At 41.1% G+C, this 18,058-nt stretch overlaps 1 protein-coding gene across 1 annotated transcript in view; it reads left to right on the forward strand.

Annotated features, from left to right (window-relative positions):
• The first annotated feature begins 806 nt into the window (after positions 1-806).
• Positions 807-18,058, forward strand: part of adam28 (ADAM metallopeptidase domain 28) — a 32,341-nt gene continuing 15,089 nt past the window's right edge. Inside the window, exons 1-11 of the mRNA XM_075468206.1 lie at positions 807-942; positions 7,809-7,897; positions 7,971-8,047; positions 8,486-8,564; positions 8,808-8,884; positions 9,818-10,001; positions 10,111-10,173; positions 10,518-10,589; positions 10,758-10,927; positions 13,000-13,081; positions 13,605-13,738. Of these exons, the coding sequence (XP_075324321.1) occupies positions 885-942; positions 7,809-7,897; positions 7,971-8,047; positions 8,486-8,564; positions 8,808-8,884; positions 9,818-10,001; positions 10,111-10,173; positions 10,518-10,589; positions 10,758-10,927; positions 13,000-13,081; positions 13,605-13,738 (1,085 nt within the window). The 5' untranslated portion in view covers positions 807-884. The remainder of the gene's footprint in view (positions 943-7,808; positions 7,898-7,970; positions 8,048-8,485; positions 8,565-8,807; positions 8,885-9,817; positions 10,002-10,110; positions 10,174-10,517; positions 10,590-10,757; positions 10,928-12,999; positions 13,082-13,604; positions 13,739-18,058) is intronic.

Below are 18,058 nucleotides of genomic sequence, written 5' to 3' on the forward strand. Positions count from 1 at the left end.
CTTTATTTCACAGACTTAATTCACATTTACATGTCAAATTTACATAGAGTCTTGAGAACAAGGAAGCCTCCCTCAGATTCAGAGTTGAGTCACTGTTCTGTTGTACTGAATATTAGAGAGCATACTGTAACAAAAGCTGCATCTTTATGACACTACTACACAGTTTTGCTCCTTTTATAGAGCTGCAGACACTAACACTGTGTCCTGAATTGTCCTGGTCAGTCAGAAAGGGAGCATGCACATTGGCCTTATTGTCTACAGATACTTTGTCTCTGCTCTGACTCCAAGCATGTGTTCAGTGGGTGAGGGTCAGAGAGGCAACGGAGGAAGTGCCTAAACTGCTGCGGATGGAGTTCATCTCAAGTGTCTATATTTGGCAAACATCATGACACTTTATGATTCCGTGATGGCAGTGTTACAAATAATGTTTGCGGAAATTACCATGTGGCGTAAGTACTTCTATTGAGTCAGTCACAATCTACGGTGAGTCAAACTTTAAATGTATCTATAAAAACAGCAAAAAATAAGAAACAAAAAATGTTCCATCAACCAAAATGTCAGGGGATTTGAAAATATTTAAAACTGTGTTTACAGAAATAACTTCAGATAAATCCAAAGCACTGAAAGACTTGATATGCAGCCGAGCTCTAACCACAACACTCAGCTGTATTCTTCCTGAATTCTTTCAGTGTCAGGGGCGTGCTCAGGCCGGTCTAGGAGTGTGGCATAAGGTTGTTGTCTATGAGGAAGTGGCTGTGATAGGTCCAGGAGGGACGCCGAAGGCTTGGCTTCGCAAGAACAGCAACACAACGTGCAGGTAGAAGACATAAAGCCTGATCAGAGTACCGATCTGCTCTGTTACAGTAACTGTCTGCACTTGGACAATGACACCAAAACTCCTGTTGTGGATCTTTATCCTAAATGCCTCGTTCAAGCTTTCAGGTAAGTCATTGGATACTGTTACCTCCATCAGCACAGGGGCTAATTAATAACTAAAGACTTGAAATTGCAGGTTTGTGTTACTGAGCATCAAGTTGTGCTTTAAAGCCCCGGAGGAGGCGTGATAATTAATATTGAGTAAAAAGATTGTGGGTGTTCTTGTAATAATTAAAGCAGTTTTACTACAATGGATTGTATCTTTTTCTGTTAAAAAACATGAATAATCGACCTCAGTAATAATAGACGAGCTCACTAGCGAGCCTAAAGCATTTATACAACGTAATTGCTCAACATTTGGATTTATCCTGGCTGGCGTAGGTGTAACATCCTGTTTAATAACACTGACTCCTTACTCCTCTCATTAGGCTGTAACCACATTTAATAAGCCAAAAATGAGAAGAATTACTCTAAACACATTGAAAGCATGCAGTAGGAGGTGGACTTTGGATATCAGAACCAACACCCACATAGTTGCCACTGTGTACCTAGTCGTCAGGTAACTGTGACTCAGAGGAAATTAATCATGCTCTTTAAAGGACAAGACCGTTTTTTTGACATTGGGCCCTTGATTTCACATTATAACATGATGTTCTACTCACCCCTGCTTGTTGTTGGTAATTTGGAGCTGTTCCGAAGATATTCGAGAGGCGTCTGGCTGCTCTCTTGAGATATTCGGCCATGAAACGGTTTCCTATGGGCAACGTTATACAGGCACAAACTATGCTGTTTATAATTTATTAATTACTGTACACTAGCACTGATAACGTGGAGGTGCGTCGCTTACTTAAAAAAATCCGGGTTACTGTAATTTTGAATTTTTGTCGTAAAGTCTGTCTGTGTTTGTCTGTGGTAGTAGCACGATGATGACGTCAGTAACACCCACTTTATGACAAAAAGGACTCGAGCAGCAGCATTCTGGATGTACTGCAGCTGTCTAACAGCCCGTTTAGAGAGCCCAGTGAGCAGGACGTTACAGTGGTCTTCCAGTGATTTTCAAAGTGGGGGCCGCGAGGGGGCGCTAGGGGGGCCTCAGAAAATTGGAGGGAAGATAAGAAAAAAATGCAAAAATAAAAAAATAGAATCTAATTTTTTTAAACGTCATTATAGAAAATACGCATGCTACGGTTTGCGCCTGTTCTCAAGCTGCTCTGTTCCTCAAGCTAGCGTGTACGTAGCTAGCCAAAATGGACAGATTTTTGACTAGGAAGAGACTGAAGGAACAGACCAACAGCCCTGCTGTGAAGGACACTGCTGCAAAAAAAACTAAGAACTGGCCAACTAAAATCAGAAAGTATCAGGCAGCATACAGCATCCAGTATTAATTAGTATCTCCAATCTAATTAAATAAAAATAAAAAACGAGCACAGACCGCTCAGTCAATGGCATGTACCCATAGAAAAAATACACACACATCACACAACCTGACTATCGACTGCTAACAACCATGATCAGTAACCTACACAAACCCAGACACATAATGGCTCGGCGGCCAGCAATCGGATAAACCAATGAAGTGAATCAATCCTGTGAAAGAATGAAAACAAGTGAATGAAACCTGCACTCACCCATTATGAAGTTAACTCTGCCAGCCCCTCCATAACCTGCTCAGCCAACTCCTTGACGTCGGGTATGGTTGGTAACGTTACGGCGGCTAGCATTAGCAACGAGGCTGCTAGGCTTGCTAAATCGGTAAGCATTAGGCTACTGAAGAAAGCTAGTCTTTTTAGCTACGTTGTATTATCATCTTTCTTCTCGGCTATAACCTTTGTTTACGGCCACTGGCCCTAACCTGACGCCCTAGCTGTCAAATCACCGGAAGTTTTCACCGGAAGTACTCGCGCACACACAAAAGCTCTCTCCAGACATATCTTTCTTTCATTCCGCCCAGATGAAATTTAATGCCGCCCAGATGAAATTTAATGCCACTCGAAAATCGGCGAAATTTAAGACATTTTATCTGCCGGTGAACCCAAGTGTCCATTGTCCTGATAAAGATCTAGCCTACCAGCTGTTGTGAGGCTTCACTTTGACAGCATTCTCAGTGGTTTAAGGTAAAATAAATTGAAGCAATTGTCACAAAAACAAATAGCATCCGTTTTACACTGCCAAATGAAATATTGGCTACACAACGAGCCCCTCGTCAGCCCTCATCATCAGTAAATTTCTGAGTGGGTGCGATCAGTCTTGCTTGACTTGCGTGTTGGAATGTCCCTCTCTCGGGCATTTGTAGCTGGTGCAGCCCTATTATTGCATGGCGAGCTGTCCACGCGTGTGGTGCTGAAATCGCGTGTCGGAATGGTGGTATGTTGAAAAGAAAAAAAATCATACCGCCATTCCGACAAAAGAAAAAATGAAATTCGGAATGACGGGACGTTTCATTTCTTAAAAAAAAAATGTCACCATTCCGACAATTGAACGTCAATGTCGGAATGTCGGTATGTCGGAATGGCAGCATGTAACCTGAAAGAAGAACCACTGGAAAATAATTTTTTCAAGTTTTGGATGATTACATTGAGGCTAACGGATGAAAACATGTTGGTTAATAATATGCTAAACAAATGTAATAATTATTGAATAGTGAATAAAAGAAAGAAAATACGTTCTAAAAGTTGATGTTTCTTTACATATTTTGTAGCATTGTCTGTGGTTTGCAAAGGGGGTTCCCGGCCAGAAGCTAATACTGTTTGGGGGGCCTTGGCATGGAAAAGTTTGGGAACCCCTTGTCTAACCTGCTGGAGACAAATGCATTGATTAGTTATTCAAAGTATGGTTTAGACATTATTCCTTTGATTCTGGCAATGTTTAATGATGGTAAAAAGCTGCTGATGTTATCGATTTAATGTGGCTGTTAAAGTTCAGGTCTGAGTCCAATGTTACCCCAGGATTTCTAACTTGATTATTAGGTTTTAGAGAGAGTCTCAAGGTGACTGATAACACTTTGTCTTTATTTCTGTGGGCCACAGACAATGATTTGAGTTTTGTCTGAGTTTAGCTGGAGAAAATTGTTTTGCATCCACACACTGATCTGTTCGATGCAGTGACACAATGTATATACAGGCCCGTGTTCTCCTGCCGTCAGTGACACGTAGATCTGAGGGTCATCTGCATAGTTGTGGTAGGACACATTATAGCTGCGTATTAGCTGGCTTCATGGAAGCATGTACAGATTGAACAATGGGGGGCCCAGGATCGACCCCTGGGGAACTCCACAGGTCATAGCCATTTGGTCTGAGACAGTTACTGATTTCAACAAAATATTTCCTGTCCTCGAGATAGGACTTGAACCAGTTTAAAGCACTACCAGAGATTCTGTAATAAGATTGCATGGTCAACTGTGTCAAAGGCAGCACTCAGGTCTAGCAGAACTAAGACTGATCTTTGCCTGCGTCTGTGTTCAGGCAAATATCATTTGTCACCTTGATCAGAGCTGTCTCAGTGCTGTGGTGGGGCCTGAAGCCTGATTGGAAAGTATCAAAAGCATTTTTAGACAGGAGAAAGTCAGTAAGCTGTTGGTATACGACTTTTTCTAGGACTTTGCCTAAGAATGGCAGGTTTGATATGGGCCGGTCGTTGTTCAGTGAGGACAAGCCCATAAGGGACACACATATTTTGCACCCTCCCTTGCTTTGATTTTTTTTTTATATATATATTTAAGAAAATGTTACTTTTAAGCTTTATTTTTGTACAGAACAGATCAAAAGGCAATATGTGTTCATTAGAGATATTTTTAGAGAACACAACCAAACCGAGCCGTGCTGAGCCGAGCCGAATCGAGCCGTGCCGAGCTAGTGGAAATGCACCATAAGACTTTGAGTTGTTTTTTTTCCCCTCTCTTTGTGGTGGGATTGCATGAAGGATATCTGAGTAGTACAGCAGACAACGGTCAGAAGCTCTATGTTTAGGAAATCAGAGAATTAACTTAGGTTCAGTTTTATTTGACCAAATCACAGCAAATGTTATCCCAAGGCATTTTGCTGATTAACTCAAGCCAATTAGAATCCAGTTAATTGTAATACAATCATAATCCAGTTATAATTAGTCTAATTCATATAAAGACAACTTTTTATTTAAAAGTCAGCTCGATCAGCTGGGTGTTGAGAGGACAGGAAAGAGGGGACAACAAACACCATAACACCAGGCCAATGTCTTAGAAGAGTCCTGGTTGGTGAGCCGAACCAAACCAACCACTACTCAGAACAGAGTCACCAGAAAAGCAAATTATTGGCATCTGGAAACAGCTCAAACCTCAAAGGTTTCAGAGCTGTTTTAGGGGCACTTTACACGGAAACGAAAACGGGTTAAAAACGCAAAACCTTTTAGCGGATGCACTATATCGTTAGATGGTAACAGTGTTATGGGGGCATGAAAACGCAAAAAAGTGAAACCGCCCTCCAGAGTGGAATTCTTGAAAACGCTCCACTGTTGCGCCACCGTGTAAAGGATGAAAACGCAAAACTGCGTTTCTCGTCACATAGAAAGTAGAAAGACTTGGTCTTGGTAGTGTTGCCACCTAGCCATCTGGCGTGTTTACTGCATCGATAAATATGAAACGTCACACACTTTTGCGTTTCCGTATGCACGCAGATTTTCACCCTAAAACGTTCGTCTAAATGCAGATTTAAAAGTGAAAACGAAACGCAGCTTTTGCGTTTTGGTTTCAGATCGTTTCCGTGTAAAGGTAGCCTTAGCTGACACTATATTAAGGATTTTTACACTGCTGCACCTTTCTATCAGTGTTATTTACCTTGCCATTATATACTATATAATTATGTTATATATTCTTAAATTCAATTCAAATCAATTCATTTTTATTTATATAGCGCCAAATACAACAAATGTCATCTCTGTCAGAATGGGGTGGTGTTAGAAGGACACGGATGCGGAAATTCAAAAAGGCAAACTAGATTTATTTTTACAAAAACAAAGTAACAAACAAAAGGCGCGGCTGAGCCGGATAACAAAGAAATTTAAACTGTGCAATCAAAAGAAACATTAACAAGACTAGGAACAAAAACAACAACTTGACATGGATAAATACTTAACTTTGACGTGGCGTGAAGGTGTACATGTATGGTGCAAGGATCTCACAAAAACTGAAAGCAAACAGGGAACTTAAATACTGTGGGGAACTGATGAGTGCAGCTGATGAAAATGAGTGCAGGTGACGTGAATGAAACTAATGACCTGAGTGAGGGGGAAAAACAATGACAAGACTGAAAAGCAAAATCTGGACATAAACTGAACATCAAAACGTAACCTAAAACAAAACTCAAGACATGAGTCCATGGCATGACAATCTCAAGGCACTTAGATAATAAAGTCCAATTCAAGCCAATTGGAATTCAATTAATTGTAAACATAATTATTCATAAAATTAAATGCAGAATGTCAATGTGGTAACATGGTCTGCAGTCGGTGTAACATGGCCCATGTTGCAACACAATGCTATGTTCACTTGAGCTGCTATGAATATTCTGAGGTTTGTGGGGTTTTATGTCTGAGATCTTTTCCCCAAACTGAAAGCACCCTAACTCATGTCAAGTGCAGGTAAGACACTACGAAGAATACTTCAAACAACCCCAATTAAAATAAAGATGAGGCCTTGAGGTGAAATTAGTTGTGAATTGGTGCAACATGAATAAAATGTATTTAAATCTTAATACAGCAGCAGACAAATATTCTCTATGTGAAGATGCAGCTAAAAAGCTAAAAAAATGTTGAACTATTTGAAAGATCAGAAATTATGTTTCACTCCCATCTGTGATTCAGTTGTTGTCTGAGTGCAACTCTCAGTGGTTTTCTAAGGCCATATATGGAAATTTTAGTTCCTCATTTAAAAATGCTTCCGTGGTTAGCATCTTTCATGTTGAACAACGTGGGCGTCTTTTATATTTGTACAGACTAAGAGTTAAATAGATATGTCCACAACCTGTGGCAGTACCATAGAGAGTATAAAAAAATGGTGGATGTAAACTAATCTGAAAAATTCAGCCTATACAAAAGTTCCCCTCAGCAGTGGACAGCTCTTGTGGTTGTAAAAACAGCCTACAGGAACATCCATCTCATCTGTAAATCTCTTCCCAATAAGTTTATGGTGTCAAATCTTCATTTCACATTTATTCTAATATGGCCTTCTGAAGTTCCAAGTAGAGAAGGGTTTTTGTGACTGGCAGCTAGGTGATACCTGATGATGACCCCAATAAGCAATTTTCAGATTAGATCCTTTGCTTGCCCATTATGTTTCAGAGGAGTACAATGGAGACAGCCAAAATGCTGAACTTGACACTTCAAGTACAGTCCACAAACCAAAGGATGACTTCACAGAGGCTATGTCCAGCTTTCATATGAATCCTGTAGGCAGCCATGTGAAAAGTGTGTATTTGCTAGCAGATCAATTCGCTGTGTATTTTCAATTCTCTGCAATTTCCTGCTAAAACCACAGTAAGGGATTTCCCAAAATCGTGAGGTGCTGCTTTGACAAAGGTTTATGAAGCTGAAGATAAATATTTATTGGTAACCAAGTGACAGACTGATCCCACTTTCACCTTTTTGTGTTGTGAACTAAACTGACACCACTGCAATACAAACTCAAGACTGCATTTATCTCCTGGATTGCAGGCTAGAGACTGTGGTTGAGTCACCAATTGTGTAATTTTGATATTCGTAGGAAACTGCAGTTTCTTGTTTTTCCATTGCCGTTTCTTTCAGCCAAGAAAATCTTAAACCACTGTCATGTTTCCTCTTGTAACCATGACTACAAATGCTTCCTGCAGTATTCTTTCGTTCATAACTACAGTTGAAAGATACTCTACACCCCACCAAGAGGTGTTTTCTTCTTATTACGTATTATATTTGTTGTGTGTCCACAGAAAGCCACAGTTCTGAGTTTGAAGAGGAGAAGGGCTACGAGGTGGTTCAACCTGTCAGACTTCACACAGTGAGAAAAAGAAATGCAGAGGTACATTTTCCGTTGCAAATTCTGAAAAGTTATGCAAGAACAAACCAAAAACAGAATCTTCCACTTCCTCCAGCACCTCAGACCAGCGACGATTAAATATGGAATGACTGTGGCAGGAAAGGACATCGAAATGCAACTAGAAAAAAATGAGTATGTTTTCACTTCCCTAAAGGCATATCTCTGTGAACTATCACAGACAAACTATTTATGGTGCTATGACCAGCTGTCATGTTAATCCAGTGTGTACGATTTTCTTTAACAATGATCACTTGATCAAGTTAATTCTGCTCTGAGGCTCTAAACTGTGTTTATTCAGTCCTAATGTCTAAAAGTTTTCATCATAATATGTCTACTGGGTCTTTAAAGCTGTGTTTCACTGCAACATCCTGGTTTTACTTATCTTTTTTTGTTTGTTTTGTTTTATTTTCATAAAATTTCTAACTCTGTTTAAATACCTTTTACCACCACAGAGTCACATGTGAAAATAAATGTTGACTTTAATTTGATGTGATAATCAGTGTCTCAAAAAAAAGGGATTTGAATCATATGCCAAACACATTCACGTCTTTCCAATTTTTCTATTATTAGTGAATTACTCACCAAAGACTACACTGAAACTTACTACCATGAAGATGGAACTCGAGTCACCACAATTCCAGACGACATTGTAAGTGTTTGCGTTCGTAGGCGAGTTTCAGTTCTACGTGAATATCATGTGACTCAAATTATAGGAAGCTGTGCTTTCTGAATGAAATACTGAAATATGTGGCATTAGAACAAATTCTAAAACCAGTACAATCTTTTTGACTGTTATACAGCAATGCATAATAGTACAAACTGATGACGTTTGAAAAGATCATTCAAAATTTCTAACTTTAAAACCCAGTAATCACTTTCTTGTTCCTACCAGGATCACTGCTACTACCATGGAAAGATCATAAATGACAGTGAATCATCTGTTAGCATCAGCACTTGTGATGGACTCAGGTGAGCTCTCACAATCTACTTCCTTCCTCGGGATTGGTGAACAGCTAGAGAAGCATGACTTATTGACTACTATGCAAAGCATACATATAATTGTATGTGCTGTTTGTCAACCACCTGCATTATTGCTAGCTTTGAGTCTGGCTATATTATTGGCTAAAAGGTTCCATGAGCTAACTGATTTAGAGAAATCTCTGGCCTTGTCACTTTCAAGGCATTATTTGAAAAATTACATTGGAATAAGAGGAAGGCAACACATCCAGGCCCATGCTGTCCATCAATACCTAACAACCTTAAAAGCCACTATTGTCCACTTAAAATATCCAAAAACATGTAACTCCCCTACAGTAAGCATTTCTCGTTGATGCCCATTGACATCACGAGCAGAATTAATGAGAATACCCTCCCCCTGGCCTCAGTGTTTGCATTAAACCACAAAAGATTAAGCCAGAGAACCAGTTTTCTTTGAGGATTAATTTACTATGAAGTTGACCTGAAGTTGTTGATACAATGCAAACCTTTTTTCCAAGGGGAGCGTGTGTATTATGAATATGAATTCCCACCCCTTTCAGTTCTGTTTTGAAATCTACAGTAATTGCTACCAAATGAATGACTAATTGCTCATTTCTGTGCCAGACAGTTGTCAAAATGTTTTCTGTAGCTACTAAATGTTTGTTGAAGTTAGCTAGGTAATAATTAATTAACAGAACGTGCCGTTAGTTAACAACAGCCTAAATCAGTGAAGTTACAAGCACATAACCAAAACAGAAATGCTAAAGGTGCTAAAGCATTTTGTAAAGCTGAGTAGAGTTTGCAATGCTAGCTTGCAACTTACATAGTGGTTATGTTTGACAATTAGCCCATCTGCTCTCAAATGAAAAAAACCTCTCAATCTTATTACTGGGGTGTGACTAACTCAAATTATCTTTGTTTTAGGGGTTACTTCAGAACATCTGCCCAGAGATACCTGATTGAGCCTCTCTCTGGTGACGACCAGGGGGATCATGCAGTGATGACTTTTAATGACAAGAACTTCACGCCTGCGGTGTGTGGCGTGACCAACACAAGCTGGAGTGATGACTTTGAACCTCCAACGAGCCTCAGCCGTTCCAGATCAGCGGCAAGAACATTACTGTCTCAAATCTCTGCAGCTTTAAGGTTATCAGCAACCTGAACTAAAATGTGGCATCAAATGAATAAAGTTTGCATTGTGGGTTTTTTTCCTCCAGAGTATTTCCATTGTCCAGCAACAGAAATACATTGAGCTCGTCCTTGTTGCTGATAATCGTGTGGTAAGATTTAAAAAATGACCTTTTCATAGTCAGTGTCAGAACACAGTATGTTTTAACATCGTGTGGACAATTTCCTTGTTATAATTACCAAACAACTGCAAAGTGTTTCCGTTCACACAGACATTCATACAGAGCTTCTTATTCTATATAATCGGTGTGACAGTCACTGATTAGAACATTAAGGTTGGTTAAAATGTGACACTTATGTATTTACTAGCAGACCTATCTATTTGTCAACAAGTGCTCCACCTGAGCCAAAGCTGTGAAAGACATTTGATTTGTAATTAGTAATGAATCTACTGGTGAGAAACAGGATGTGACTTTTCTCTGACATGTTGTTTCAGTACGTGAAGATGAAAAGAGATGAGGCAGCGCTGAGAAAGAGAATTTTTGAAATCGTCAACTTTGTCAATATGGTGAGTCATTGCTTTTGTTTTTACTTTGCAAATTCCACAGCACAAACACTAAAACCAACCAGCTTTTTGGGCCAATCTTCATCAATTTTCCTGTATATTCCTTTTTTTTTGGTTAAGTGGGTGTAGTCGTTACCTTTCCCTTACTTTCTCCCCGGTAATCTCCTACAGGCATACAAACCCCTGAGAACCTACATTGCTCTGGTGGGTATAGAGATCTGGTCTTATATGGACCTGATCTCTGTGACCTCTCCAGCCGGAGCCAACTTGGACGCTTTCATGAGGTGGAGGAACTCTGACTTAATGAAGAGGAAAAAACATGACAACGCACATCTCATCAGGTCTGAATAATCTCTATAAGGAGAACCCACAAGCTCTCAAATCATGTTAGGTTATGTATCAACTTAAAAAGTGCCTTCTATTCAGGGTGCAAAATGCAGGATGTTGCATAAAGACAAATTTTCTCTTAGACTTTGGTCGTGACTCTCACAAATTCAAGCCTTGTGTGTCTCAACCTGTCATGGTTTGTTTCATCATTTCAAATCCATTTTTCACAGCAGATCTTAAAGGGGAACTCCGGGGCATTTGAAGCGCAATCCCATTGCTAGAGGTTGTCAAATACTGACAGTAGGACACAGACTGGTGCAAATTGGCGCTCCCTGTGCGGCGATTGCGCTGTTTGTGCAGCCTGTCATGCTAACCAAATACGTGGTGGCCAAGGGGCAAATAATAAACCTTCCACGTAAAACCACAACTTGCACACTGCAGAAACGTCACACCACTTTATAAACCATCCGACAATAAAGTCACAAGCCTTACCATCAAAACCATATGCATGGTTCTCACATTACTGGCATGGGGACGTTACAAAACAACTTTATAAACAGCATGTCACTTACCGGTTGTTGGTATGCGCGCGCATGTGAAAGCCCAAAAGAGTCAATGGACGATACTCCCATAAAGCAATTATCTTCTCTAGAAAAACTGCGTTCAAGTATTTAAAACATTACAACAATATTACTGGGTGTCAAGTTGGGTGAGGAGGGAGGACACGGATGCGGACTTTCAAAAAATAACGGTTGATTTATTAACAAAAAACAAAGTAACAGAAAGCGCGGCTGAGCCGGAGAAAAACGTAGCTATAAAGAACAAACAAAAATACTTGACATGGCAAGGAATGAATAAATAAATACTTAGCTTGGTAATATCGACGTGGAACATGGATAACAAGAATCTTGGCATAGATGGCAAACAACATACAACAAAGATCCGGCAAACTGACAGGGGAGGCAGGAAACTAAATAGGGACAGTGATCAGTGACAAGGTACAGCTGGTGGGGAATAACGCAGGTGAATTGAGTGAACCTAATGAACAGAGTGCAGGGAAACTAAGGCATGACTAAAAACTAAACATGGACTGAAAACAAAAGCATAACCTAAAACATGAAAACTAAAAATGAGTCCCTGGGCGTGACACTGGGCATGTATTGTTGTAATGTTTTAAATACTTGAACGCAGTTTTTCTAGAGAAGATAATTGCTTTGTATATGGGAGTATCGTCCATTGACTCTTTTGGGCTTTCACATGCGCGCGCATACCGACAAGAGGTAAGTGACATGGTGTTTATAAAGTTGTTTTGTAACGTCCCCATGCCAGTAATGTGAGAACCATGCATATGGTTTTGATGGTAAGGCTTGTGACTTTATTGTCGGATGGTTTATAAAGTGGTGTGACGTTTCTGCAGTGTGCAAGTTGTGGTTTTACGTGGAAGGTTTATTATTTGCCCCTTGGCCACCAGTATTTGGCTAGCATGACAGCCTGCGCAAACAGCGCAATCGCCGCACAGGGAGCGCCGATTTGCACCAGTCTGTGTCCTACTGTCAGTATTTGACAACCTCTAGCAATGGGATTGCGCTTCAAATGCCCCGGAGTTCCCCTTTAATGTTCTGGAGGTTTTAGGTTTCCACATAATGCTTGTGTAACTCCACCGAAACTGCCTCCGGGACTAGATCTAATGTCACAAAATGCACTCTTATTATCACATGTCCAAATTTTGGATAGTACAGAGAAAACTGTAGGTTGACAGTCCAAGTAGACACAAAAACATGCTTTAAACAATGACTTTTATCATTAGAAACGTCATGAGGAACTAGTGTGGGTGTGTGCTTTGATAAGCCGAACAAACCTATGTTGAAAATGAAAATTAACTCTACCAGAAGTCATCTTCTAACAACTCGTAAATTGTGACTTTGTGATTTCTGCTTTGCAAAAATGGATCTAAGTAAAATCCCCAGAACTACTGTTGCAAAAAATTGCCATCTGTTCCATATCATGTAGAGACGTTCTTTAAAAAAAAAAAATCTGCATACTGCATCGTTTTGATCAATGAATGGATTTAAATCGTGTCTTTCAGTGGAATTGACTTTGATGGATCAACTGTTGGTCTCGCTTTCATCGGGACACTCTGTTCCGGCCACTCAGTCGGGGTAGTACAGGTGAGGTAGCCAAAGGATTAATCATTATGTTGATGGTCCATTGATTTCAGCTGAGCAGTGAAATATTAAAAAATCTACCCCATGGACTGGAACACAAACTCTTGGTTCCAAGTGATGTTACCTACAGACTTGAGCAATCCCATGACTGGTCTTGTTTTTAATTTGAGGTTTTGAATAAACAGATTTGGATGAATTTACATTCATACTGCCCTTAGATTACCTTAGAGAGCCATATATTTTCCTCTATCACCATCATCAGGCCAGAAATTAGAATTTGACTGATACTTTGTGACCAAGTTGCGGCTAAACTATAAGCCAAAGCAATGCATAGTAACCACCATCAGCTAAATGTCAGAAAACTACTATTGATATTGGCAGTATAACTCAATCTCGAAACATTGTCATGGGACTGCAGGAAGAGTCAATGAGACTAAAAAAAGCTCAACCCTACTGTTGTCAGACTTTCATGAGGCAAAACAGAATGATGAAACAATAACTGATAACTTGTTACATCTCACTGTAGGATCACAATGACCGTGCCATTGCAGTGGGAGCGACACTGGCCCATGAGATGGGCCATAACCTGGGTATGAATCATGATGACTCCAGTGGTTGTGTTTGTTCTGGAGATAGTTGCATTATGGCTGCAGCCCTCAGGTAAGAAAATATATCATAAAGTCAGTTATTTAGCTTTGGTTTTACACCTCTGTATGTGTTTGAAAGGGACGTGACATATGGGAGGGGAATATGGAATGAATCTTAGCTAAATCAATATGACTTAAGTAAAAAAAATAAGCGTTTTGCTATCACACTGACCTTTATTTAGCTAGTTTTTAACTTGGATACGTTCTTATTAGAAAGTTTAACAGCTTAAACTGGCATAGATTCACCGATACATGGGACTGGAGTTTGTTAAATGTGCTCAATAATCATAGATAGGAAAAAATCATCCACATTCTTCACCCACAGCAGGCTCAAATGCCCATAGTGCTGTCCAAAACATTGTTTACAGTAAACCTCTTGCATCAAAACCAAACATGTATTCCTGGTTTCCATTTCTGCTTTGATTAACATTTAGAAGATAATTAAAGAAGAACTTGAAAAAAACACTTCCACTTATTCATAAAAAAGTTTAAATACGTGATTTTTCCCCGGTGAAATTTGCATCCTGTTATGACAAATGTTTCTTCTATTGAATTACAATTAGCAAAGCAAAGCAGCTTCAGGGCTCTCAAGTCTCACGCAATGAGCGTGAGACACACGCATTTCAACAAGTTCACATGCTCACACGCCACACATGCCATTTCTCACGCTGAGAAATGATCAACTTCGTCGCACAGAAATTCTAATGGCCCAGGGCTGGACTGACAGTCTGGCATACCGGGCATTTTCCCGGTGGGCCGACGCCCCTCGAGGGCCGGTGATGTCGTTTTTTTTTGATTAATGTTAAAAAAAAAAAATAAAAAATGACCGGCGGGCGGCCCACGATTTCATGTTGACGGGGCTAGTCCAATGAAATCTCTCAGCACCTCTTTGGCCCGCCCCTACCCTCCCCGTTGACCCAGGTCATCAATCCTACCATTTGAGCGGAACGGACTAGGAGAGAACAGTCATAAACCGAAATGGATAAACAACAGAAACGAAAGGGTGGCGCACAGAAGCTGCGAGATAAAAGGCTAAAAAGCCTACAAGCAGCAAAATGTGCGAAGCTTACTGACATGTTTGCAAGTGCTTTCACCACGACCACAGCACCGGGTGCAGGGCCATCAAGTGCAGGGCCATCAAGTGCAGGGCCATCAAGTGCAGGGCCGTCAACATCAGCAGCAGCCCCCAGTGCACGAGTGTCTCCATAGAACAGTGTAGGCCAAACACAGAGGAAGAAGCTATCGAGGTGGATTCAGACGTGGAGGAGACAGACGTGACCCAGGGACAGATTGAGGAGGTCAGAATAGCCAGCCCGGTAAGCAGTAGGCTAATGTTAGGCGAAATGTTAGCAGAATTATATGTTTTTTTTAATGGGAGGACTGAGGACAATAGCAGAATGGATACCTCCGTGTGCGTGGAGACTTAAATGAGGTATTTATAGATAAACGACTGGTAGGCTACATCTTCACTACATCAGTATGGGGGAATTGATCATGCTGAAATTATTACTTATTTTATCCAGTCAGGATTGGTTGTTGGTTAGGAGGTGGTCACCGACTATGGTGTGTGTGTGTGTGTCTGTCTGTCTGCGCGTGCGCATTTCTGTCACAGAGATCATTCAGTTTTTATTTTCAACTAATGCCATGAGTAGATTTACTTTATTTGAAGGTGTAAAAGTGACATGCGCCTGTCATTAGCATTACAGTACTTAAACCATCATTAATGTAGGCAAGGCTATAATGTATCTAGTAGTGCCATTCCATTTTGTAGGCTTATGTAAAGTTGACTGGTATGCAGATATTGCAAATACCCAATGACATCAGTCATAGATATCAAGTGTGTCATTAATGTTTATGACACTCTCATGTAGACACCAAAGTGTTCAGTGTTATTTTAGCTTGTTATAACTATATTGTTTGCAGGTGTTACAGGTTACAGTTGCCCATGTAATATTAGTGAAACATTGCTTTGCTGAAATGGATTGGTAGGTAACCGGAGAAATACGAAATTAATATTCCTGCCTCGGTCATTTTCGGTCATTTTCAATTTAATTGCATTTTTCACAGAAAGTGATGAGATTACTTGTGTGATCGTATAAATATTCATGGTGGGCCGCCGTGGCCAAAAAATACCCGGGCCATTTTTTGGTCCCAGTCCAGCCCTGTAATGGCCTATACTATAAACGAGTCAATGGCAGGTTACTGTGCGCTTGTACAGCTCAGAACTATAGCTCTGGTACAGCTGTCTTGATTTAGCAACCCATCGGCAAATCACAAAATAGAATTTCTCAGCCAATCAGAAAACAGAATTTCTTGTTGCCGGGTGAGGTCTGAAATAGCTTTCAGCTGCAGGCACGTGTGCAGAAGTTGTAGACGAGCTGGAGGTGGAAGAGAACCGTCAGGATCATCAGCAGTTCATATCTTCATTTATTTGATTAGTTTATTTATTAGTTACTATAGTTTTCCTACTCCTTGTAAAAGACCAATACCTGCCAATTAAAGTGTTCGTTGGAGTAGTAGGCCTAAATATTCAGCACACACCCTTTGACATGAGCAACTTAACGAAAAATGAAAAATATGTAGGAGTGTAATTAGGCTTCCGTGGTTAATTTTTTTCAAAGGTGACGGGTATGAGCAGATTCCCAAGGCTATCTACAATTGCCAAACTGGTATTAGTTCTGCTACACTGAAATGCTGATGCAGAGAGGGTTTTTTCCATAGTGGGGCTCAATAAAACCAAGACCAGGAACAAGTTGTCTCTGAATGGAACTCTGTCATCCATCATGACTGTGAAAATGGCTGTACTTTAAATGGGAGCTGTTTCATGAACGAAGACACAGTGGTGCTGGTATAATTGACTATTCATGTTGAATGCAAGAGACCGCAAGTTACAGTGGGTAATCGTATACTAGGAGAACCACCAATGCAGTACCACATAAACAAAGCAAAGCATAATGCACCACCCCTGGTACGGATTCTACTGGCGCAGTGAAGACATCCTGGTACCTCTCGATGAGAGCGATGGCTGCTGGCTGGTGTTGACTATCTCAAATTCTAAGGTGTGTTTGCGGTCTCGCACAACACACTCTGTCACGAACAGGCCCATGGAGGTCATCAACTGACCGGAGTAGAGCTTGAGCTTGGTGCTGCTTGGCATGAGTTTTTCTTGAGGTGCAATTCGCAGCTTGTCTCTCAGGCTCGTTACGTCACACGTGGCTCCCGAGTCTAACTGGCACTTTTGCTTAGTGCCATGCAGAATGAGGGCAGCGAACCACTTTTTTCCTTTAGGACCAACGGCCCCAATGCATTCGGTTGTGAAGAGATCATCTCCGCTGTCTGTTTCTTGGGTAAGTATTGGATTGTCCATGGAGTGAACCTGAGCAGGTGCTTCAGCCCCTTTGGTTTTCATGCAGACGCAAGCAAAGTGGTTGGGTGTACCACAAGCTTTGCACACCTTTCCATAGGCAGGACATTGCTCTCGCCCTCTCCCATGATGGGCACCACAGTACCTGCATGCTGGGACACTGCCTGTGGCCGTGACTGGGGTGTATTTTTTCTGCTGCTTCCAATTTGAACGGGGCGTCTTGTTTGATTGTCTAAACGCTGCATTGACAAGGTCTGTCTGTGGCTTATCTTGCTCCATGGATCTTAGGGATATGTCTGTCAGCTCTGCGACTCTGCATAATTCCAAGGCTTTGGTCAGCGTTAGAGTTTGCTCTCTCAACAGCCGTCTCCGAGTGGCCTCATTGACAATGCCAAGTACTAATTTGTCTCTGATTAAATCGTCCCTTAGAGCCCCATATTCACAGCTTGCTGCCTTTTCTCTCAAGCGGGTAACAAAAGTGTCAATGGACTCACCCTCCACCTGTTTGCAACAGCCAAAGACATAGCGCTCGTAGATAACGTTTTTGGACTGGTGGAAGTACTCTCCTAATTTCTCCAAAACTTTCCCCACATCGTTGCGTTCCGCCGCCGTCAACTCCAGGTTGTGCTTGTAAACATGGCGACACTCTGGGCCCATGACAGTCCTCAACGTGGCAGCCTGAACCGCTGAAGATGCCTGTGTCAGATCCATTGCTAAACTGTAATCTTCGAATTCAGCCCTGAAGATGTCCCAGTTTGTGCTCCAGTCTCCACTGAGCTTCATTGGCGGGGGAGGCGGGATCGGGTAGTATGCCATCTTGACCGCAACGTTAAGCAAGCTAGGCCGCCACGAAAGCTAATCTGCCCGGTATTGCTAGCGAGACTTTGCTGACGAACTTACGGCTTATGTGCACTGTCCGTTAGCTGTCAATTCGTCGTAATTATTAACAGCTAAGCCACTTCTGACACC

Source organism: Odontesthes bonariensis, chromosome 6 (genome assembly GCF_027942865.1).
Source record: "Odontesthes bonariensis isolate fOdoBon6 chromosome 6, fOdoBon6.hap1, whole genome shotgun sequence".
NCBI classification, from domain to species: Eukaryota; Metazoa; Chordata; class Actinopteri; order Atheriniformes; family Atherinopsidae; genus Odontesthes; species Odontesthes bonariensis.